The following is a 24,301-nucleotide window of genomic DNA, read 5'->3' as shown; positions in this document are numbered from 1 at the left end:
CGCGCCGGGGGAGGGAGCGGGGCGGGGACGGGGCGGAGCGGGCCGGAACGCGGGGCCTGGGCGGCGGGCGCGGCGGGAGGATGCGGCGGGCAGGCGGCGGCAGGCGCCACCGAGGAAGGCAAGGCAGGCAGGGAGCGAGTGGGGACGGAGCGCTCTCCCTCACCCCGGCCCTGGGGCGGTCCTCAGAGCGGGGGAGCCGTTCCCGCCCCGCGGGGATTTAGCGGGAGCGCCCCTTCGGGGGCCGGTGCCCGCCGGCTCCTGGGTGCGGCTGGGGAAGTTCGGGGGCGTTTCCCGGCTGGGCAGTGCGGGGTGGGAGATGCTGGGGCGCGGGGCCGCCTCCTGCCCGTCGTCCTCCGGCCACGCCGAGGCGAGGCAGCGCTGCGGGGGCTTCCGAGGCCCCTGGCCTCCCTTCCTCCCTGGCGGGGGTGGCGCGGCTGGGAGTCCTGGCGGGAGCCGCCCTCTGCCTCGTTCCGGCGAGTCCTGCGGGAGGCGGGAAGGGTCGGCGGCGTTGGGAGAAGCCTTGGTGAGGCGTGTGCCTTAGACCGGCAGCCTTTGGAATGGGGCCGCGGTGTTAGCACCTGGGTTTGGTCAGAATCAGTTCGTGGTGGTGTCTTCTGAAGCTGATGGTGTTTATTGTCACGTCCTTACAGCCCCACCCTTCTTCGCCCTCAGTTTTTGTTTTCTGGAGTCACATTGCAAGTCTCAGCGCTGTCGGTTTCACAGACATGGTCATTCTGCACTGGATTTAGTGCAGAGCAGTGACAGAGGGAGTTGACCCGCTGCTTATTCACCTGTCCCGCCAACTGTCATCCAGGTGACCCGGCCTTACCAGTGCAGATTCCCTCCACACAAGGCTCTGATCCAAACCCTGTGTATCCAAACACGTGTAGGGAAACCCAGGGAGCAGGCCTTTCCCAGCTGTGCATAAGGGATGGTTGTTCCTTTTTCCTCTTAAAATTCTTAATGTCCTAAAGTATGAGTTCTCCTAAGTCAGCATGTTGCCTATTTAATGTTTCTAGATGCTACCGTAATGTAAATCATTAGCTGTTTCTCTTCAGATATTTTGCTGTTCACATACCATCATTAAATCCTCTAACTGTATTTATCTTAACTGGTGGTGAAAATGTCCATGCTGTTATTTATGTTGAGGTTTTTTTCAATATCTTTTCAGGTAGTCTTGATCCCAGGAAAAATACTGGACTAAGGGCATAGGAATCTGAAGACCTCTGTTTCTTCTAGAAGAGGTGGAGAAGCTAGAAACACTAACATTTAAAATCTGTGGAGGAATTAATCTGCAAAAAACATGTGCTTACTGATGCTATGGAATGAAAGAGTGTTCATTTGCAGATGAAGAAAATGATCAGCTGGAAGGTGGAAATGGTCAGACATAACCTTCTTTCTGGAAGCTGATATATGAAGTAATTTAGCTTTAGGAAGTTTTCCATATAATTTCCATACAATTTTGTGATTACAGGAATTGTCACCTTGGTTTAAACAGAAGGGCGAGCAAAGCTTTTTCTTATATCTAAAAGCCTCTATCCACTTTTTTCAGAAACTAAAGATATATTCCTTTCAGAAGCTCTGTTTGAATGAATTGTGCACCAGTTTGCAGCCCCACTGAAATAAAACTAAGTAAATGAATCCATATTATAGTTTATTTTTATCAGCTTTGTTACTTGGCTGTAGGCAAGACTGTGTTCTACTTTGCAGGGGGGAGATGAAAATCGGGTATTTTCTTGAAATCCATGTGGAATTCATAGAAGTGCAGTACCTGTTACAGCATGTTTTATAAATTACAGTGCTTGTCACTTTGAAATGGCTTTCTTTTTCAATTTCATATATTTTCCAGAGTTTTAAATTTCTTTGGCCTTTTGTCTGGCTTGCAAAATGGGGAAGACAGTTACAAAGTGGAAAAAAAATACATTGCTTTTATTTTAAAGTTGGGTTAAAGAACAAGCTTATTTGTATCAAATCTATATGATGTGCTATTTTCCCCTTTCATGAAAAGGAAGCAGAATTATATCAGCCATTGGCATTTCTCCAGCTAAAGAACAATAAATGAATAATGCAAAGCATCAGTGGATATGAGCACTGCATCCTGAAGTTTACTGTGCTGTTGGATGTGTTTTTCACCTGAACCTCTTCTTCCTGTTTATTCATTATTTCCAGTGATAAAGTAAGAAGGAGAGATGGGAAACCCGGAAAACATTGGAGATGCATATGTTGCTGTGATTCGTCCAAAAAATACTGCTAGCCTCAATTCTCGGGAATATCGAGCTAAATCCTATGAAGTAAAACTATTTCTTTTCTTTATGTCTTAGTTGTTTGGCTTTTTAAATAATATAGTAAATATGTAATAATATAACAGAAGAGAATGTAGCCTTGTTTTTTACTCTTTAACCTGCTACAGAGGTCATTCTGACTTCACCATCCTGCTCCTCAACATTTAGTACTTGAATTTTGTTACTACTTTTACAGTAGCATAATAAATAATAATAATAGTATTTTTTTAAAGTTCTGTGCTGTTTTCAGCTGTACTTAAACTCCTTTGGTCTCATTATTGTTTGAAAGATTTTGCTGCTTGAAGTTCCCATTGAAGGCCAAAAGAAAAAGAGAAAGAAAGTTTTGCTGGAAACTAAACTTCAAGGAGGCACTGAGATAACCCAGAGCATCCTGGATTATGTACTAGAAGCCACCAAACCAATTTCACCAGCCAATCAGGGTATTAAAGGTAAAAACATTTTAATCTAATATACTGTTGATAGCACCATAAAAATGGTTTTTTAATTGGCATGGCAAGGTTGTGCACAAGCATGAAATTAGTATTAAAAAAAAAAAATATGTTTTGAGGTTCATCAAAAAAACCTAAGCCAACTATGCAGCTAAAACCTTTAATTTACCTTTGTTTCTCTTTACCATCCAACTCTATAAAATGCTTACTAAAAGATTTTTAATAAATGAATCTTTGTGCTGCTTCTTCCCCTCAAGTTTAGATTTATACCTAAACTTCCAGTAAACCAGATCAAAGTGGCTTTTGTATCCATAACTTCAGCTAAAACTTGACTTGAGCTAGAGAACTGATAGTTTCTAAAGTCAGTTGTTCAGAAGACAGTATCTGTATGAAAGTATTTCTGGCATAACTGTATCACTTAGAGATGGAATTTGATGAGTACCTTTTTTTTTGCCTTGTTGTTACATAGCTGATCTAGCAAAAAACCTCACACTTGTGCTGACAAATTTGTTTTAGCCACCCTATTACATTTCCAGATTGGTATAAAGTATAATGACTGAAGGACTTCTGGTCTTTGCTGTGTACTTCATCTCTGTTGTTTACGGGGTAAAATGTTGCAGGTGGCAATAACTGCAGCTGAGTGGACTTAACAAAGCTTGTTATGCAGAGAATAACAGAATTAATACACATGGAGAAATACCTTGTAAAAGCAAAAACTCTGTTCCTTACATAGTTTGGAGAGTTTTAATTTGACTCACTCAGATGGCCCAAGCATTAACATGCCCAGCTCAGTTTGTACACTGCTAAAATATGCAGCTGAGGTCACAAAAGTTAAAAAGGACTACAGTCATGTCATTTTTTCATGTTAATGGGTATATACATATTTATGTTCTTTAGTTTTTCATATGTATTTATATTTTCTTTGCTTGTTTTAGATTATATTTTTTTCCTAGAAATTAGGAAGATTGAGTCTGGTAAGCTTTCACATGGCCAACTCTGGATTGTTTTCTTTGTTTCGATGACTAATTAATTGTTTTGTGGTTTGTTTTTTGTTTTTAAATACTGTGCTAGGAAAGCGTGTAGTGTTAATGAAGAAGTTTCCTCTAGATGGAGAGAAGGCAGGCCAAGAGGCATCTCTTTACATTGTTCCAACTGTTGTGAAAGGTAACACTGAGCATGATTTGCAAAAGCTGCACCCATTTTAACAGAGGTTCACTTGAGGGTTTTATTTTTTTATATGATGTATTTAAGTTGTATATAGCTGTCTCGTTGATATATGAATATATGTATAATTATATGTATATGATACATTTATACAATATATTTTAATATATATGGCTTTTTCTGTATTTAAACATTAAAAGTTGCAGTCAGGTGCAAAACTCACTGAATATTTTAAACTTTGAAGAAGTTACTTAAAATCAAGAAAGAGACCTTTGGTTTAATGTATTGCCTTTGTTTTTGTAACAATAACACACTTCTGGTTTAAGCAGTATTTGTGCACTTGGTTATATTTCAAAACACAGGCCTTAACTTGTGTAGAATTTGCTGAATGCAACTGTAAGACATGCTGCTCGGGTTAATGTTCTCTACTCAGAATGCTTAGTAAGTCTCTAAACAGTAAGTAAAGTCTTTAGAAAGCAAAGTAAATTACTTGTCAGGAAAGTATTTTTAAAAATATTGAAGTAAAGTGTCCGTGTGCTGTTGGGGAAACGTCTTCATTTTTGCCTTAGTTATAGGACTTGCTAAAACCTATCAAATAGATACCATCGTGGAGTTAACAGTAACAATACATACCCCTCCTAGTCCTGGGTCATCTTCCTTTTTTTCTGGTAACAGTATGCATTTAACATTTATTCCTCATTTCCTCATTTGAGGAATAGTGACAGAATACTTAGGGGTTTTAAGGCTAACCTGTTGGATTGTGAATTGCTATGTAAGGATTGTATACAATGGCTATCAATTATTATTTGGAGAAAATTAAGTCACTCTAGTCTAAAGTTAGAGTATAGTCTTAATTAGGGATGCATAACTACAAAAGATGTAGAAGGGAAAGTAAGATTCTTCTCACTGATGTGTCTTCAGAGTATGTTTCCTTTTTAGATAATACGAAATATACATACAGTCCTGGATGCCCTGTGTTCTACTGTTTACAAGACATCATGAGAGTCTGCAGTGAATCCAGCACACATTTTGCTACGCTTACTGCAAAAATGTTAATTGCCTTGGATAAGTAAGAGACACCATCAGTAAAAATACATTAAAATGAAAAGTTTGATATTTTCTATCAAAATATAAATATATATAAAAAAGATAATTTGTCAAAGTAGTGCATAGTTTTTATAGCATTCTTGTGGTTAAGAAGGAAATCATCATGGTATTTTCTTCATGTTTATCAGAAATTGAAACCTTGACAACGTATTTCTAAAAGTCTTTTTTGCAAACTCAAGAGTGGTGTGTTTATCTAAATCAAGTAGCGTTTTGGAAGTTCATGCTCACAGTGAATGTTTTGTAAAATCATAATATTTAATCTTCTGTAAATGACATAATTGTCATCTGCAAGAGCATTTGCCAGAGTGTAGTAAAAATATCCTGTAATTGTATACCATTAAGATTTGCATTTAAATTAAATCTCCCTGTAGAATGGGAGTGCATCTTGCCCCGACACACAAATTTATTTGCAGTAGGGAGTTAACTTTCAGAAAGGTGATTAGTTCTTTAAGCTAGATTTATAGTATTTTGAAATTTGAGCACATGAACAGGATTTTCAGGGTTTTTGTTGTTTTGGTGGTTTTTTTCTTTTCTTTTTTTTTTTTTTTTAAAGTACCCTTAACCAAGAAATGCCAGACACACTTATGTATGAACTTACTTGCAGTAATAAAGTTAGCTGAAACTTCTGGCTAATGTAAAAAATCATGTTACAGGCTGTTACCTAAAAGGTTCTGTGTGTAGAGTTTTTACAGTTTATTAATAGAGTTGTAGTATTTCCATATATACCATCATAGCAGTTACATTTATTTGCTGCTTACTGAATGCCTTCAGGCTCTAAGTTCTGCTTAGAAGTGTTTCAAGCCTCACAGGAAGCCTTGGAGGTATAATAGAAAATAGTTTATATTTTTTGTTCTCTATGTACATAATCTGAAACAATACTTCTCAAAGATTCAAACTGCCATAACTAATTTATCTACCAAATCTTTAGAGAAAATGCCTGAAAATACCTTAGAAGGTGTTTATAGCACGATGACTATGATTTTACTGTTCTTTCTGCCAGGACCATGAGTAAGTGAAGGGAATGCCGCTTTTGCAGGACATTACAGCTTGGACCTAGGACTTAAAAATAGGCCTAAGCATATGCACTGAACTGCAGGTTACCTTCTGCCATCCATACGTATGTTTCTGGGACAGACAAGATTCAAGTGGTCTGTCAGTGGATGTCCAAAGGATGTACTTCTCTTTCTTCTATATGTCCAGGCTCAATCACTAAACAGAATTTATTGTATTTCAGCAAAGCACATTTTTACCTCAAGCTTGTGAGAAAGCATGTGCAGAAACCTAAATACAATCCTGGCTTTAGAACTTTAATGCACCACTTAATTTAACACTTAAACAATTTAACAATTTGGTAAAAATGTATTTGTTCAAAACTTGAGATGAACAACTTGTCCTGAGGAAAAAATGCAGCAGGTGTACAGTACTGACTTCCCTCAGTAGCACAGAATAAGAGAGCTCTAAAGCTCTTCAATACTGTCAGTAGCAGTGCACTGAGAAGAGAATAAATGTCAGCACAGCTTTCTAAAAAGGCAGGTGGTAGCCTATGTGAAAGAGACTTAGCAGTTTGGAAACTGGACCTTCTGGTTTTTTGCCTTCTCCTGTCTTTCCCTAATGAAACATGTGAGTTGGAAGGCTTAAGTCAGTACAGATATTGAAACTCACCCTTAAACTGCTTTAAGTTTCAAAATTTGTTCAGAGTAGTAATATTAATAAAATACATGAAATGGTGACATGTTGGTGTGGTTTTTTGGTTATAACCAGTGTTACTCTTAGTGCATGATTTCCTTTTCTTTGAGAGTTTGAGACAGGAAGTTGAGCAAATACGACTGTTTAACTGAGTGTGGTTAACAAATTTCACATTCAGGGAGGAATTTAGCCTTATGAAATTGGCTGTCCACCTTATAATTCTTTTTTTTATTTCAAATGTGGGATTATCATATATGCAATCCTTAATCAAAGAAAAAAATGGCATGACCTAAATAACCCTTTTCTACCTGAAAATTAGTTACTTGCCCATTCTCTCCTGCAGGTGGTTGGATGAACGGCACACCCAGTCTCACTCCATCCCAGCTTTATTCCGACCTTCTCCTCTTGAGAGAATTAAAACAAATGTGATAAACCCTGCCTATGCTATAGAACCTGGTCAAACAGAGAGCTCGTTACACATGGGTTATACTGCCCTGGAAATAAAGAGTAAAATGCTGGCATTGGAGAAAGCAGATATGTGTATCTATAATCCTTTGTTTGGATCTGACCTTCAGTACACCAATAGGGTAAGAACTATATTTTCATTTTATATTTGTGAAACATGAATACATTTTCATTTTAAAGTTCACTCATTTATTTGATATGAGTGTGTGCTCACATCAGAGTTGTTTATTTAGCAGTAAGTGTGCACTAGTTTTTCAAATCCTCATATTTGATCATAACTCTCTTTCCTTATAAAATGTTACCAATCCTAACTTTGGTTTCAAGAGAATACCCAACCTGGATGGGGGATTGTGTAGCCAAATCTCAGTAAGATATTTTTTCAGTTGTGTTTAAATTATGTCTTCACAGGTTGACAAGGTGGTAATAAATCCATACTTTGGCCTTGGAGCCCCAGACTATTCAAAGATTCAGATTCCTAAAAGAGAAAAGTGGCAACGTAGCATGAGCAGTGTCACAGAGGACAAGTATTATGTTACATTCCTTTTTAATTATCGGATAATTTTTTTTGTTTTATTACAGTAACGCTTGGTAGACTTAGAATGAGATTCCTATTACTTTAGGCTTCTCTGTATAAATACATATTTTAAATGAAATTCTATTTGAAGTCTCTTAAGTATTGAAACACAGCAGTTAAAGGATGAATCAAGAAAGGTGTAAATTTATAAAAATTAGAGAAGCATTTCTTATTGTAGTAAATACAGCTGTGGCTTGATTACTGCATGACAAAAAACCTATTTGTATGAGTACTGACACATTTTAGCTCCATGAACTTCTCTTTTAGTCTTCATGTAGATCTATGGTTAGTGCTATGTTAGTAATTTTTAAAAAGTTGATGTTCTCAACAATTGTAATATTTCTGAATGGTGTTTTTCCTGTTTCCCCTTTTAATTCATAGGGAACACCAGTGGGTAGATGATTTCCCTCTTCACCGCAGTGCTTGTGAAGGTGACTCTGATTTACTAAGCCACCTCCTGGATAAAAAGTTTTCTGTTAATCAGTTGGATAGTGACCACTGGGCACCAATCCATTATGCATGCTGGTGAGTCAAGGATAGTTTTGCCAATCCGAGTGCATTCTAGCTGTCACGATTCTTTACCACTATCATTTATGTAATTTATCAGCCTCAAAAAGAAGAAATAAAAAAACCCCTCTAGATTTTTTATGCTTTGATTATAATATATGTTAGTGTTAATCTTCTGAAGGTTTTGAGATAATTTTAATTTGAATGGTTTTGGGGGAGACCAGTTGTGGAGATCATGTCATCACTTACCTATTGCCTCTTGTATCTCTCCTGATATTTATTCTAATTCCTATGGGAGGCACTGGGTCTACTTTAGCCTGGTAACTTTCAGAGTCTTCGTTGGCTAAAGCCTGTGAGCAGTTTTACAGCACAGCAGTAGCTGAGCTGAGCATGTTTTAGTGCTGGTCAAGCTCTGAGTGGGAAGCTGGACTGGGTGATTTACAGAGGTCAGCGTGTCTGACTATAACTCTGACTTAATCTGTAACTGCTTGAAAGCTTTCCTCAGTCATAAAAATGCTTTTGTTTTATCTTTATGGAAGTTAGTTTTTTGTATATATAGTGGTCAGTATGTCTGATGATATGAATAACATGAAAATCAAACTAGGTTATAAAAAACCCACGAACTTACTTGCTTTTTAGTGTTTGTCAGAAAGTTTGTAAGTACTTTATAACTCAAGTATACACAAGAGTTACCAGTTATAAGCGTGGGCATTAAGGATCTCAGGATCCATCTGCATGACAATCAGAAGCTGAACTCTGATTCTCACACTGATTATTTTTTCCGGACAAAGCTGGATTCTGTTCTGCCATGACTGAATTGCTACAACTACCCAAACTTAGCTAGTTTAAAGCAAGGTTCACTTTGTCTATAAGGAATCCAATCAATGGTTACTAGACCAGTGATTACCAAAGAAGTGTAGAACTGATATTAATTTCTACAAACTTAGTTATGTTCCATTGTATCTGGTGTAATGTGAAAGCTAAAAATTCTTTGGTGTGGAAAAAAACGCTTTTTCATAATTAGGGCTAGCTGCAAAAAATTATTTTATATTTGCTGTGTCTGTTCTGACTTAAACACATCTGCAGGTATGGAAAAGTTGAAGCCACTCGAATGCTGTTGGAGAAAGGGAAATGCAATCCAAATCTTTTGAATGGTCAACTTAGCTCTCCTCTTCATTTTGCTGCTGGAGGTGGGCATGCTGAAATAGTACAAATTCTACTAAATCATCCTGAAATTGACAGAGTAAGTTCTGTTTGTATATAGAAATAGCAGTTCTAGCAACAGTTTCTAGCTTGTGCATGAGAAGTATTTTTGTGTCCGGATCACAATGTATAAACACAACTATCTTGTTAAGAGATTACTAAAAAATTGTTAAATATTTTTCCTTACCTCTACTTTTCCCATTGTGTACCAATTAAATGTTTGAACTCTGGTACCAAGGAATTTAATTATCTCAAAAATGTGTTAAATGTTTACCTGTCTGCCGCAAAATCAATGTAAAATCAGTGTTTCTCTTTATGTTTGTAGCACATTACTGATCAACAAGGAAGATCTCCACTGAATGTCTGTGAAGAGAACAAACAAAATGAGTGGGAAGAAGCTGCAAAACTACTGAAGGAAGCCATAAATAAACCTGTATGAGTTTCTTTTCCAAATTGTGTAAAGTTTATATTTAATTTGCACTTAGTCTTGTAGAAGAGCTAGGGTCGCTTTTAGCTGTTACTGGAAATTGCAGCACATTGAAATTAGTGTAAATATTGGCAAACTGACATTTTGTCTCTTTAAATGTTTTTGTTCTGTTTCATGGCTCAGAAGTACATGTAAGACATGTAAACATGATACTCCAATTTATTTGTAGGAGCATCACATCAGCTACTGATTTTATGTCCATTTTTTATCATGCGACCATCAGCTTTCTTTATGCATTGTCATCTTATATGTTGATAAACAGGAGCATTCAGCTGCCTAAATGTAGGCTTCTATGAAATAGGCTTTTCATCAGTTAGTCAGTGTAGGCTTCCTTGGCAGCCAGAGGAGATTTAGCCAAGATAGGAAACAAAATTTACAATGCAATTCCTCTCATCCTGAAGTAGATTTAAAATTAGCCAAATGATATAAACCCACTTGTTTTTTTGTCTTTGACTTCAGATGCAACCTGTATTTCTGTAAGTAGGTGGTACTAAACCTGTCAGTTTTTCAAGATGTTTTAAATTATCTTCATTTCAGTCTGCATGAATAATCTTCCAAAATAATTAAGAAAGGAACTGACCTTGATTTTAGGGATCTTATTATGCAGTAGATCACATGAAGGTGTGTGTGTGTCTAATGGCTCTAAAGACTAATGCACACGTTTTAAGTAGATTTCAGAGTGTAGTGCATGATACTATGTTGTTATTTATTACTATTTAATCAATACAATAAATAAACACCCCTTATAGATTACTACAGTAGGAATGACAGTAACTACTGCAACAAAAATAGACTGATGTTTTCCATTCCAACCACATTTTTAGTCAGTTGTCCAAGGCATCCATCTTTTTTTTCCAAAAGTTTTTAGGAACTTCGTTCTTGATGACTTAGTAGATTTGAGGAAGGGAAATAACAAATTCCTGAAATGTTTTTATTCAAGCAGCTGAAACATCTAACCTGTTACAGAAATGAAAACAGAACATTTTATTGATTTATGACTTGTGTATATGTGCTCTAAGCACCTGATTTATGTTTATGTATTTTGTTCAGAAAGCATACTGTGGGCTCACATGCAATTCAGTGAAAGCTATGGGGGTTCTGAAGGGGGAAATGATTTATTATTTAATAGATTTATTTAGATTGTAGTACAGGAGCACTGTAAGATTTAGTGAGATTATATTCTTTTTGTAGTGAGTTCTGAGTAAAGAGTGGTGCTTCCCTCTAAAAACAAGTCTTTTTAGTACAGAGGGGAAAAATTCATAACCTGCCAGTAATAGTAAGGTGAACATTTTGGGATATGCATAGCCAGCTGAGCCCAGATCCCTTGGAGAACTTTTAAATACCTACTTGCCTTTGAGTTCAACAGAAGTCCTCAAAATACCAGCAAGATCTTTCTTGGAGTTACTGTTGTAAACTGCACAGTATAAGAACTTGCACAGGATGCAAAACAAGCAGATTTGGTAAATAATAAAAATGCAGGAGTTGTGCAGTGTTCTTTTTCCCAACATTATAGATGTTGTTGAATTATGGTAAAACTGCTTTCCTCTCTAGAAGCACCAACAGAAAGGATTTTAACAAATTGTTTGTTTAATATGTTCCCATTTTTCTGTAGTATGAAAAGGCACGGATTTATCGTATGGATGGGTCGTATCGCTCTGTCGAGCTGAAACATGGAAACAACACAACTGTCCAGCAAATAATGGAGGGCATGCGCTTGTCTCAAGAAACTCAGCAGTACTTCACTATCTGGATCTGTTCTGAGAACCTCAGTAAGTAAAAAGGACAATGGTTATAGCTGAGGGTTTATAATAGTTTATTTCTGCTTGCCTTTAGGAAAAAGTAATACTGTCTTAGGAGAGTAGGAAACATGCTCTCTGACAGGCTTTACAGCCTGATGTCTCCAAACTGCTTTCAGAGCCGTGGAGAGCTTCTCTGTTTTAACTTTTACTTTGGATACCCTCAGTAGGTCTGACTGTATCACTCTGGTACCTATCATGTATTTCATCCAGGAAGATGAGGCTGTTCCAGGTTGCCTTTCTGTTACAGGGCACCTTGGCTATCATAGGCCTTACTAGTAGCTTATCCTGGTTTTATATGTATTTTTCTTCCCAGAGTATCTGAATTTGGATGCATGTAGTTGTTTTTACCATGTTTAGTCTTTTTAAAACTACTAATTAAAGTAAGATGATTAATGTTTTTTCATTAGGTCCTTTATTAATATGATTTTTCCTGTGTTTTACACCAAAATAATTTTTGATAAACAAGTTTTCAGATATATTTGATGGGAGAAAATTCTGATGTAAAATGTCATGTTTATATTTGCGGTATTTTTTTGTATTTCTGGTCTAAATAAAAAAGATATTATAATTTTTATTTGAGATATATAGCAAAAGATAAATAGAAGCCCAAAAGAGTCAACAAGAGCAGTTGGGTTTTTTCAGATAATGTGGTCAGCAGTACTGCTGCAAGATGATAGCTATAGGACACATTGTGGATTACAAAGCTCAGTTGAGGTCTGGTAGGATACTGTGTTGACAGTGTCATTAACACAGAAGTCTCGCATTTAAAACTTTATTTACTGTTGCCAATGCTCCACTCCAGTGGCATTGTTACTTTTAAAAAAAAAAAAAATAGCTCTAAATGTTGCAGGAAATCTTTTGTTCATTCTTCTTTAATCTTTTTCTTCTGGAGTCATACCATTTGCCTTTTTACTTTGCTGTATGCCACATGACTGCTGTAACCCTCAACTAAACATAGATGTTAATGTGAAGAAAAGGAAGTGCTTGAGGGTTAAAGTCTTGCTGTGTTCGCCTTTTCTAAATACGTATATGATGTTTTCATAGAATCATTGAGGTATTACCCTTGCATTTGAGGGGAAGAGCTCACCGATACATTGGTTGTGTAAAAGCGAGTACTTCTCCAGGTGTTTAGCCTAGATTTGAAAATGAGATCCTGATTTATGGCTTCAAACAACTGGTGGACGAGTTTCATTATGAAGTATGTTGCAGTTTGTGTACAGCTGTAAGGACTGTGAGATTCCTGCTTGTAGGACACATGATGCTTTTCTGTGTTAGAATGTAAAATGGATAAGTTAAATGAACAGATTGTTCTCAGTGAACATATCTATTTGAGGTTTTCATGTAATGTGAAATGCCACAGTGTGAAAGCCAGAGCAGTGAGGATGAGGCAGATACAGCCTCCTAGAACCTCACTCCTAGAAAAAGCTAAGCAATTATCCAAGGACAGGCAGAGTGAGTGAGTGAGCCAAAGGTACAGACTCTAGTACATAGTAGGACTGTAGTTGAAAGCTCTGTATTAATTTCTCAGCTCTCATATACACAAGAGAACATGAAACAATGATTGACTTTAGCCTGTTTAGAATCAAGACATTTACAGATTAAAAAGAAGAATGTTCTGAAAATTTATGGTTTTTATGTATGTACAAAAAGCTGAAATACATTTATAAGGTAAGTTGTATCTGTATTTTTGTGTCAAAAATAAGATCATTGGACTTTGTATTTCTGCTGTAATAATAGAGACAACAGTCTCTCATGCTTTATTATTGTGTTTTTAAGGTCAGTCTTGGTACTCCAATAAATTTTTAAATACCGCTTCACTCCTGAGAAACTGAAAATAATGAAGTTTCAACACTATTACATTTAGTGAATTGATGCTAAGAGTTTTGTCAATAAATCCATATTTTCAAAACCTTTTCTATATAGCAGTTTAGAAAACATAGGGAAAATGTCTGGTAATGAGTCCTCAATTTCAGATACTCTAGGTTTGGTGCAGCATTTAATCATTTATGTGTATGTGTGTGTGTATATGGGGTTATTCCGTTCGTGTATTTAGAAACAAACCCTGTTATTTTTCAGGTCTCCAGCTGAAGCCATATCACAAGCCTTTGCAGCATATTCGAGACTGGCCTGAAATATTCACTGAATTGACAAACTTGGATCCTCAAAGGGAAACTTCACAGCTTTTCCTGAGAAGGGATGTGAGACTTCCACTGGAAATAGAAAAAAAGGTCAGCACATGGAAGTGGATGAAATCATGGTCAGACTCAGAACACTTTGATGGTCAACGCTCAGTGTGTATAGTAACTGTAGTAATTTCCAAACTTATTTAAACCTGACATCTCCTTTTCTGTGCCTTCCTGCCATCTCTTTGTTCTCTCTCTCTTTCTCACCCTCTCAGTTGGGTTTATCCAACCTCTCTGTGTGTTAGTCTCTGTCTGTCATACAGCAAAAAACAACCTGCCTGATTTTCTTCCTTGTGCTGTTGTTTTTCAGTTATTCAATTGGTCGATTTCAATGGGATTATTCAAACATATTATTCAAAATGAATTCATGGGGGAAAAATCCACAGATATCAGTGTTTCTGGGAACTTTTTGATTGGGCATGGTGTGCTAGTTGCCTTTCATTTGTGTATTAGATCAGTGAAGTGTTGAAGTAAGTGTTGTTAATGAAAATATGTCATTTTTTCTATTACAAAGTACCACTAAAATGTACGGTTCAGTCAGGATCAGACCTTTGTCTTCTGTCTCTGAATCAGTGAGAAATTGTATTTATAGTTTCTAAGCTCATTTTCCTTTTTACAAAGAAATAATATTATTTAAATCTTTTTAACAGATTGAGGATCCGTTGGCTATTCTTATACTTTTTGATGAGGCCAGATACAATTTACTGAAAGGTTTTTATACATCACCTGATGCAAAGCTGATTACACTGGCAAGTCTGCTTCTGCAAATAGTCTATGGAAATTATGAGAGCAAGAAACATAAACAGGGCTTTCTAAAGTAAGTATTTGTGTTTAAAACTTAAAATTCTGGGTTAGATTAAGTATTTTTAGATAGCACTTACTATGGAACTCTCAGTCTTTAAGTATGATACATTTGTTGGTTTTCTCCATCTCTGAGCTGTAGTTCAGAGTAATCATGTAACCCTTGCAGCATTAATAGAAGTCAGACATCGTGTGTGAAAATGTATTAATCTTAATTATTACAGTCTTAGAGGGATGGAGGTTCTGAAGTGTGTAAAATCGGACCTGAGATACAGTAATACCATAATGAACAGCAGTATTCACTTGAAGGGTTCTGACAGGGACTGAGGCTTTGAGCAATGCTGAAGAAACATCTTACTGTGGCGGTTAGACCAATGTCTGGGATTGACTTTCCTTCTTTGGACAGACCATGTAGCAATATAGTTTCTGTCATTTGTAGGAGATCTGCTGTACTAAATTGGTCAAAAGCATAGCACTAGTAGGGCTCAGCCAGATGGTATTTTTCTCTCCCCTTCTCTCTGCATGCCAGCACAACAGTAGCTGATATATTTTGGGATGGCTTGTTCTTCCCACGTACGCTTCTACAGAAGTATCTGAGCCCATGAAGATTCCAGTTCTCTACTGTGTGCACCTTCGCCCCCTGCCATCTCCACCTCACTTCATTCATGGAACAGCAGCTGTGCTATTCTGGAATGCTGCTATGCTTTTCAGCTTCTCTTACTCACAGCGTCAAGTGAGCTGTCTTGGCTTGGCGGGTTTTTTGTGTATTGTTCTGCAGTTACACAGCCGGTAGATGGAGCATAAGGAGAACGGGGTTTAAGTGGGACTGCCCACCCACACGAGTGTGCAGTTCAGTGCAGCTGAGTTTTGTATGAAACTACTTCCTGCTGACTCCCAGCAGCTGCAGGGTGATGTTCCTCTCCACTGAGGCATATCAGTACTGTGGTTCAAAGTTCATCCTGCTCCATGGAAGTGTTTGGCTCTACAGACAGGACTACCTGCAAAGATAGTTTGGGCTGGATAAAAAGCCATTTGGGCATGCTCTCCATCCATATTCACATCGTTCTTCATATAGATGAAGAGTTTTTGATTTTTTTTTTTTTGTAGTTGACATAAATGTTTATTGGAAGACTGGTAATGCCAAAAATATATCCAGGCTGTTGTTCGTATGAGAGTATCCTTGACCTTAAAGATCTGATGCATGGTCCTGTGCAGGGCTTTTGCTTGTAGATCATATATGCCGTTACTGCCAAATACAGTTGTAGTGGGTTCGGTTTGTCCCGGGCGGAAACACCAATTTAGTGTAGTGGTTTGGTCTAAAATACTCATTACTGTTTACCTTCTGTGAGATAAGAATTAGGAGAAATGCAAAGCAGGCACCAAACTTGAAAGAATATAAAGAAGTTTATTAACAGACGTAAAAGAAGGAAAAAAAAAAAAATCATACCACACCTTCAGAACACTTCTCCTCCCCCCACCTTTCTCCCTTCTCCCACTGACAATGTAAAAAGACAACCCTTAAGATGTTCAGTCTGTTTACCACTTCCATAACAACCTTGTTCAGTCCATTTAGGAAGAGGAGTCTCTCTTGCCCATGCTATGAAAACATTATCACAACGAGACAGCCGCCCGGGTTGGTTCTCTGCTCGCATGTGAGTCCCTTCCCCCGGCTTGCAGCTTTTCCTGCAACTGCTTTCAAGGGTCCACTCTTGAAGTTTTTTGGGGTAAAATTTTAAGGTTGAGCCGTTAAGAAACAAAAGTTCTCTTCACCCATCTCTGGGAGCATTTCATCTCTAGGAACAGAGGCCCTTCTCCTTCCCTGGAAGCAAAGGGTCCTCCTCATCTTCATCTCTAGGGCTATCTCTGAGAGCATCTCTAGGAACTGAGGTTTTCTCTTTTTCCATTTGGAGCAAAAGTCCTCATCGCTTCCATCTCTCCCTGTTCAAACTTCTCATGAAATTACAGCTGCTTCAGCATCTGCCTATCTCAGTGCAGGTGCTTTTGCTCACAAGTACAAGTTGAACGCTCCACCCCCCATGCCTTCATGAAATTACAACGGGTACTCTGATACATCATAGCTTTAAAACAGAATTTCAGCTTTAAGCATCTCCTCTTTCTCTTCCCTCAGGTTTTCAGCTCTTCACAGCACTAAAAGGGTTAATTTCACCTAGGCCTTGCAGCTGGCATTTCGCTTATCACTGTTGGTCACATGATCTCTGCCGGACAGCGGTGCAGCTTCAGCTGAATCTTGGCCGCACTGGAGGGGGGGGAGCTGAGCCGCTCCGGCTGCCCACAGCAGGGCTGTGGGGGGGTTCCGCAGGTGGAACAGGGCCCATCAGCTCCAGGATGGCCCGCAGCCACCTGTCCCAACACTGGGAATGAGACAGAGCTGTGGGGGGGGTTGTCTATTCTTAAGTGTGGATCACAGAGGCGGTCAAAATTTTAAGTGGCTCAAAGAATTGTCCATATTCAAACTGGCCACTGATAGGTGCTGTCAGGTCCCAGAGGAAGCTGTAAGCACCCCTTTGCAAGAACATCGCTTCCAGGACTGTGCTTGCTAACCCATGACAACAGTTTAAATAGATTACATCGTTAGGTCTTGAGAGTGTCTTATTGTACATAAAAGCAAACTAGTAAAGGTTTGCATTCTTCCTTTTAGAGTTTTTTGTTTCCACATTTTGGGTTTTTTAAAAAAGGCAGCTGATGTAAGTAGCTTCTCTTTCATGTCCTGTAATATGTAACTTTAATGTGGAAATTAATTGGGCTGAGTCCTTGGTGGTGCTGACTACAGGAGTGGAGGGAAGAGTATCTATAGTCTGTTATATTTTCTAAGTATGTGATATGCTGATGTAAATGGCATTTTGTATATAATTTTGGCTTCCAAACTGGAATTCACCAAACTGCTCTCTAACCAAGTATGAGTCGTGTGTTCTGCTGGCATTTCTTCTCCATGCCATGCTCATGATGTGTGACACAGAGCGTGTAATGTAAAGCTGGATCTTCATTAACTGAGAATTGCACTGTATGTTAGGAAACCATCCCATCTGATGAGGCAAGGTGAGTAGGAGCTGACTGTCTAGCTCAATATGTGACTTGAAGGTACACTGTGGCGGACGTTGTTCTTTTTTCTTACTTTGTTTAGTGAAGAAAAACTTTGTTCTTCTTTGTTTTTCTCTTAGTGAAGAAAACCTTAAATCTATTGTACCAATAACTAAACTAAAAAGTAAAGCTCCTCATTGGACAAACAGGATACTTCATGAATACAAGGTGAGATAAATAAGCAGGTAAATCATGTTCTTAAGCACTTTTGACTGGTTGTCAATTAATGAACAGAAATACTGGTATAAAAAGCTAAAAATGTGTATGTTCTGAATTTTTGGGATGGGTTGTTGGAGTGTATTTCTTGTACAGTTACAGATGATCTCTTTGTTAGAAGTAAATATATTTGTTATCTGTTTATTTACCTTCAGTGTTAGCTGTGTATTGGGCACACTTCCAATTCAGGCATAGATGTGAAAAAATCTACTGATTTAAATTTTCTTGTCTGCTCGTAGGAATAGATCCACCAAGTCCTTTTTGTCAGTGTAACTTGTATCTTAGGGATCTGGTAGTGCTGCTGATGTGCATGTGTCTTGGTTTGAAAGACAGGTGTCTGCTAAGGAAGGCAGGAGCCTCCCTTGGAATGCCAGATGCGACCCCCCCCTTCCCTCCGAGTTATTATAATTTTGAAATCAAGGGGCTTTTAGGCAAAGATGTGGAAAATAGGAATAACAGTTCTTTACTATTATATATCTATATGTGTATAACCAGTCAAACAAAACAACAATAACTCTGGCAGTAACAGCAAACAATCACAAACCCAGTGCCAGCCTTCTCGGCTGTCGGGCCCTTTCCCCTCGGGTGCAGTTCCGCTCGCAGCCGGCAGGGGCGCTGGCGGCTCCCGGTGAGCAGGGCAGGTGCGATGGTTCCCCCGCGGCTGCAGGGGGCGCTCCGGAGCGAGCTCGGGGAGCACGCGGCACTGGCGGCCTGGGATCCCGGGAAGGGATGGGACAAAGGCTTCACAAACCCCTGGGCAGCCGATCCCAGTGTCCGGCCGGACCCTCAGGAACGGCAGGCTGGAACGGCAGGCTGGAACGGCAGGCTGGAACGGCAGGAATGAGCACAAATCCTGGGTGGCAGACGAGGTGTATCCAAACTGCGGAGTTGCTGTGGGAACCCCCCCGGAGGTCTGGGCAGGCAGGGTGAGCAGGGCTACAACATAGCGAAGGCTTGAAGCAAGGGCCGGGGCAGAGCGGCCACGGCCCGGCTCCCAGCGGGGCAGGGAAGGCGGGCTTGGGATCCCAGGGTTTCTCTGGCGGAAAGCAAAGCAGCCGATGAAACAGCCTCCCTCTCCCTCCAAACGGGGACCAACTGCCCACACACCCAGGTGAAACAAAAAAGTAGCCAGATGCCCCCCACCCCCGTAGCCAGCTCTTTTGTTTTCCTTAAGCACTCAGTAATTTGTCCCCCTGGCAACACATATGGGGAAAATTCCTTTAACAGAAAAAAACCCAGGAGAACTCCTAAAACCCCAACAGCATGTGCACACACACCCACACAAACTCCTTTGATTAGAGCAGTTAACTGAGCAAAATTTTTAAATGTGGACTTGGGCTGCTTGTGTAAAAATGCATCTAACTGAGGGCTGTGGGTCCCAAATGAGGTCAGATTAAATTTGTGATCTTCACAAGTAACTGTGGAAAAAGTGAAGTGTGTCAGAAGGAGAACAGCATCAGCTGATGTGCATCACTAAAGATAGCTGCCAGGAAATGCTGCAGAGGTACCCAGGGAATGTTTTCAAGCCTTGCCCCTCTTTTTGAGATAAGATTACTCAATCGTAAACTTCTTTTGGTGCTCACACCTTTTTTGTCAGAAATTAGCAGATCGTTCCTATTCTTTCTAATAGAGATGGAGGAGGAGGTGATGGTGGTCTAAGACTATGGTGTAGCAAAGTTGTCTCTACTCTGTCATCAAATTATATGTAAGAATGAGTATAGCTTTCTTGACTTCTGCTTTTGGGGCATTATTTTGCGGTGTGGGGCATGGGGGAAGGGGAAAGCAGTTGCAATCTTTTGTTCTGAAGATTTTACATGTTAGAAATGGCTGTGTAGAATTGAGGTAAGCTTTAATGCAGGGTGTGGATCTGGAGAGGCTGATCCTGTCTAGCATACCCACAGTCATGGCCCCATAACTGTTGAAGATTTGTGTTCTCCCTCGTGTCTGTGCCTTCTGGTCTTGTCCACGGCCCAACCAATTCTTTAGTTGTTAGAGTGGTTGGTATCAGTCTGGTTTGAGGAGCACTCCAGCAATAGTTTGTTCTGACTGCTGCACTCTACTGAAGAGGAAGGAGCAGAAACCTGTCTCGTTCTGAATGAAGGCTCCACTAATGAAAAGAGATCTGCACCTCTCTTTTGCTTAGAAAGGAAAAAACAATCTGTTTTTGAAAGGAGGTACTTGCTCATCTTACCATGTTTCACTGGATTGGACCCCTTAAAGGAGGAAGAATACTTAGTTTTAAGGATTGTGATGCATTTAGTGTCATATGGGTGCATAGCTGCTGATCCCAAGTCCCAGTTAGTTCTGAGAGAGGCAAAGCTGTGGGGCGCTTCAGAGTTATGTGTCTCTGCTCAGATTTCTGAGGCTCATACAGGTGTCTGGGTTTTGCCTCAGTCTCTTCCAGCACTTGAGCCTTTCCATGGCTCTAAGGTTTAATTCAGCTGTAGGAAGATGATTGATGGGAAAGCACTTTGGAAATATGCTTTTAGTAGGGATTGCACTGAACAGTGGATTTGCTTCAAACAATCACAACTGTTTGGAAGGACTTGTTGATTGCGATTATTTCTTTATTTATAGAATCTCAGCACCAGTGAAGGTGTCAGCAAGGAGATGCATCACCTTCAGCGCATGTTCTTGCAGAATTGCTGGGAAATTCCTACTTATGGAGCAGCTTTTTTCACAGGACAGATATTCACCAAAGCAAGTTCAAGTAGCCATAAAGTCATCAAAGTGTACGTAGGAGTAAATGTAAAAGGGCTGCACCTCCTCAACATGGAAACAAAGGTCAGCTTAAGTGAACTGCCAGTGATAACTGTAAAACTTAATTCTCTTCTCTTAAAATCTTTGTACTAGAAGTAATTTCACATCCAACTGTTTAGTTAAACTTGACTGAAAATTTCCAAGATTTTAAGATCTTCATAAGTCACTAACAAAGTCTTGCATTTTTTCACTTTACTACTTTATGAACTACAACTGCATTGTGGAACGTAGTGGTTTAAGTCTGAATCCTGTCTTTGTGAATGAAGCGAAGTTCAGTTTGCAAGTATGGAGGATATTTTCTGAGTGACAGTTTCCTACATTTGATCACAGGCTTTACTCCTCAGCCTAAAGTACGGTTGCTTTATGTGGCAGTTGGGAGATGGAGATACGTGTTTTCAAATCCACAGTCTGGAAAACAAAATGAGCTTTATTGTGCATACCAAACAGGTAAGCACTATCATTTTTCATCTTTTTCGTTCAATTATTTTTTTCCTAAATTAGATAGGCAGGCCTCTTTTCCCTTGGGGCTGACCCCCCTTGCACAGTATAAAAGAAGCCCAAGCCAAGCCCACACAAAAATTATTTTAAAACTTTATTATTAATATTTCAGAATGTTTTCTTAACATGTGAAGCCTTCATAATTCAAAATACATAAAATGCATCTATAATCATTAGGATAAACCTTTTGTTTAATTGAAACCGTTTCTTGCATATGCCCAATCCCTCATTCTCTAAGATTAATTCCAGATATAATGAGAATCACAGAGCTGGAGCCAGTAACTTTGTGATCGAAAGTAATGGAGTTTGAGATTGGATAAAGCTGAGAATTGCTTTTGTCATGTACTTGACTGTCATAGTTCTGAAATGCTGATGGAATTTAATTGCATCCCTTTACCCAGGCAGGACTCGTTGTAAAACTCCTGATGAAATTAAATGGCCAGCTAATGCCAAGTGAAAGAAACGAGTGATGGAAATGAACAATAGTTATGAGATGGCACCTGATGGCTGAGCAAAAAAGAACTTGTCCCTCCTTGTAACAGGACTTCCATGTACATTAATTTTACACAACAGAAAAGTCAATTTGTACAGTTTTTTTAACTTTGTACAGAAGCTGCATGGTTTATTTTTTTAAAAAAACTATACTACATATCTATTATTTTTATAAGTATTTTTGTGTTTCATATATTAACTATTGTAGGGCTTGAGGTTAACCAATAAAGCTAATGAAATGTAAAAGGTTTACCGAGTTTGACGAGCATGAATTCAGTAAAGCTTCTGTTCCCAGAGAAATAGGGGACTACCAGTGCCATTAAGCAAGTCTCAGTTAACCTATTTACCTTTCATGTCCTTGCGTGGAACATCAAGGAGATGGTATATGTTGCAGTATTTTGTAGACACCCTGTATTTTTAAGATACTATTGATACATATGCTTAAAAGACCAGTTAGATCAGTTAGACCTTTGAGCAACTACTTTTGATAAACTCTTGTTTTTTATTTGGTTTCTGACAAACATTTTAGCTTGCTTTATTTTTACTCTTAACTTTCTCCTACTTTGTATTCATATTTATTCTAAAATATTGCATGAGGATGCCAAAAGGGAAATACTTTAAATCATTCAGAAGCCATATTGAATGTTTAGCATGCTTGTTTTTTAAAATGGATTTTTACTTTTGCTGTGCAATATAAAATGTGTGTATGGAGGAGAGGGAGATATGGATTTACAGATGAACCTTACTCAGAGGACTTCAGAAAGTTTAATAAATTCTACCCTGGATTGCAACACGTATGCAGTAACAAAAACTCATACAGGAGGTACTAAGTTATTTCTCTTAAATTAATTTTCCTACCGATTACTTACTTCAGTTTCTTCAGGCTAAAAGCAGTGCAGGATGCAGGAATAACGATGGCAAGGAAGTCAGATACAGTTTGTAAGCATTCTGCCTGCTCTTTGTAGAGTCAGGATTGGGGCTCAGCAAGTTGGGTCCCAAGTATAAGGTGGTATCCTATGCAGTCTGAAACATATCTTGTACATTAAAATAGTATCTGTAACACAAATCTTTGAAGTTTGTGGTTGTATTTCAGGGTTTTAAGTGCACTTGACTATTTCTTCCGTGTAAACTGCATGCTAAAACAGTGTGCAATATTTTGTAAAAAAAAGCTTTTTTAAAAAATAAAAATTAGCACTTGCCTCTAAGTTTTCAAAGAAAAGCTAAAATGAATGTGAAGAACTGCGCTGTTGTATAGTAATTTTACTCATACCTTACTAGTAAGTGCAGTTTAAGAAATTAAAGTAGTAAGCTGTTAAAAACGTGAACAGGAGACTTGTATTTTGTATTCTTCTTAGCAAGCTGTACTTTTCTACTTAAACTTCACAGGTCTAAATAACAGTAAATTTTCATGGATTGTTACACTTTATTTAAGGTAAATAATGCAACAGTCAGGTCCTTCATCGTGCATCCCTGCTATCACTTGGCACTGGTATCAGAAATACATTTCTCTACACAGCACTTTCTTAGAAAACTAGAGGAAAATGTTAAGAAGGTGTGTCAGTTGCCTATTTAACTATACTATCAATATGCCTTATTGCTGTATAGTCCTTTCTGCTAAATTCTTATTTATTACTACCTAATAAATGGTTTGCAACAAGTCACATTTGGTGTTTCTATTTTTGTAGCCAGCATGAAAGTGCCATCAAATGTTACACCAAGCAGGTGTTGTTACCAGAGAGCAGGCTTGTCTTTGTAAGGTATGTTAGAAGAGCATCAGAGAGGACCAGAGGGAGAGTCCCATGGTGCCTCTAAATTAAGGTGGTGCACCTCAGAAACTGCTCAGGAATTCATCAGGTAAACTTGAAACTGTTCATCATGGGAAAGCAGAGGTTTGCAGATATTGCATATTAGTATAGCCACTGAGTAGCAAGAGCCCAGCTCTGCAGTCCCAGAGGCTTCTGGCACCTGGGTATGTAGGAGCTTGTGCTGCCCTGCTGTGGCAAGGCAGGTGTGTGCACTCCTTTCATCTGGAAGTGGGGAAATGAAAAACAGGAACAGAGAGAAATCCAACAGCACTGAGATAGACCATTAGTAACAAGCCTCATATCACTACCAAACAAAAAAAGTGGAAACGAGCTGCACTATGGGCAAAGCTGACACTTGTGCCTTTGTAAGCATGAGATGCCCAGCTCACCACCTACAGTCCATCTAACAAGCACTTTCTTAAAAAGCAAGAACCTGTACAGCTGACAAAAGCAAAGATTTAAGAGTAGAACACTCAGCCAGGCCCTGTAAGGCAAAAGAGTAACCGAGAACTTAAAACTGTGAAAAACAGGCACGATTTTACCAAGTGGCATAACTGACCCCCCTACCCCAGTGAGCAGCTTGTGCAAGAGGGAAGCCTTGGTCCTGAGGGGATGGCCTGCTGCTGCTGCTGCTGCTGCTTAGTGCAGGAGCAATTGCTCCAGGGTGCACTGTCAGCTTACAGCTGGATGCAGCTTAAAGCTGAGCTGTGAGTGAAAAAAGAGA

At 39.0% G+C, this 24,301-nt stretch overlaps 1 protein-coding gene across 6 annotated transcripts; it reads left to right on the top strand.

Moving 5' to 3' along the window:
- Nucleotides 1-38: 38 nt before the first annotated feature.
- Nucleotides 39-23,388, top strand: KRIT1 (KRIT1 ankyrin repeat containing). Of its 6 annotated transcripts, none has more exons than XM_082298595.1 (18): nt 39-118; nt 1,172-1,380; nt 2,170-2,291; nt 2,572-2,731; nt 3,803-3,895; nt 4,835-4,964; nt 7,032-7,275; nt 7,562-7,677; nt 8,109-8,252; nt 9,321-9,477; nt 9,763-9,870; nt 11,537-11,693; nt 13,800-13,951; nt 14,557-14,723; nt 17,887-17,974; nt 20,600-20,806; nt 21,113-21,229; nt 21,682-23,388. In XM_082298595.1, the coding sequence occupies exons 3-18, from the start codon at nt 2,190-2,192 to the stop codon at nt 21,748-21,750; spliced, it is 2,211 nt and encodes a 736-aa protein (XP_082154721.1). In that variant the 5' UTR covers nt 39-118; nt 1,172-1,380; nt 2,170-2,189; the 3' UTR covers nt 21,751-23,388. The 6 variants fall into 6 exon arrangements, with proteins under 6 accessions (XP_082154721.1, XP_082154723.1, XP_082154726.1 ...); XM_082298597.1 differs by having other exon boundaries at nt 1,172-1,418; XM_082298598.1 differs by lacking the exon at nt 39-118 and adding an exon at nt 541-814 and having other exon boundaries at nt 1,172-1,244.
- Nucleotides 23,389-24,301: the final 913 nt, after the last annotated feature.

This window comes from Coloeus monedula, assembly GCF_965178545.1.
Source record: "Coloeus monedula genome assembly, chromosome: 1".
NCBI lineage: Eukaryota > Metazoa > Chordata > Aves > Passeriformes > Corvidae > Coloeus > Coloeus monedula.
The sequence above is the reverse complement of the archived record's forward strand: the minus strand, read 5'-3'. Positions and strand labels throughout refer to the sequence as shown.

Excerpts from the sequence above, each read along its gene's own strand:
- KRIT1 (XM_082298595.1), top strand. The coding sequence starts at position 2,190 with ATGGGAAACCCGGAAAACATTGGAGATGCATATGTTGCTGTGATTCGT. Across the intron at positions 2,732-3,802 it reads AGCCAATCAGGGTATTAAAG|GAAAGCGTGTAGTGTTAATG; the intron begins GTAAAAACATTT and ends ATACTGTGCTAG. Across the intron at positions 13,952-14,556 it reads CACTGGAAATAGAAAAAAAG|ATTGAGGATCCGTTGGCTAT; the intron begins GTCAGCACATGG and ends TCTTTTTAACAG.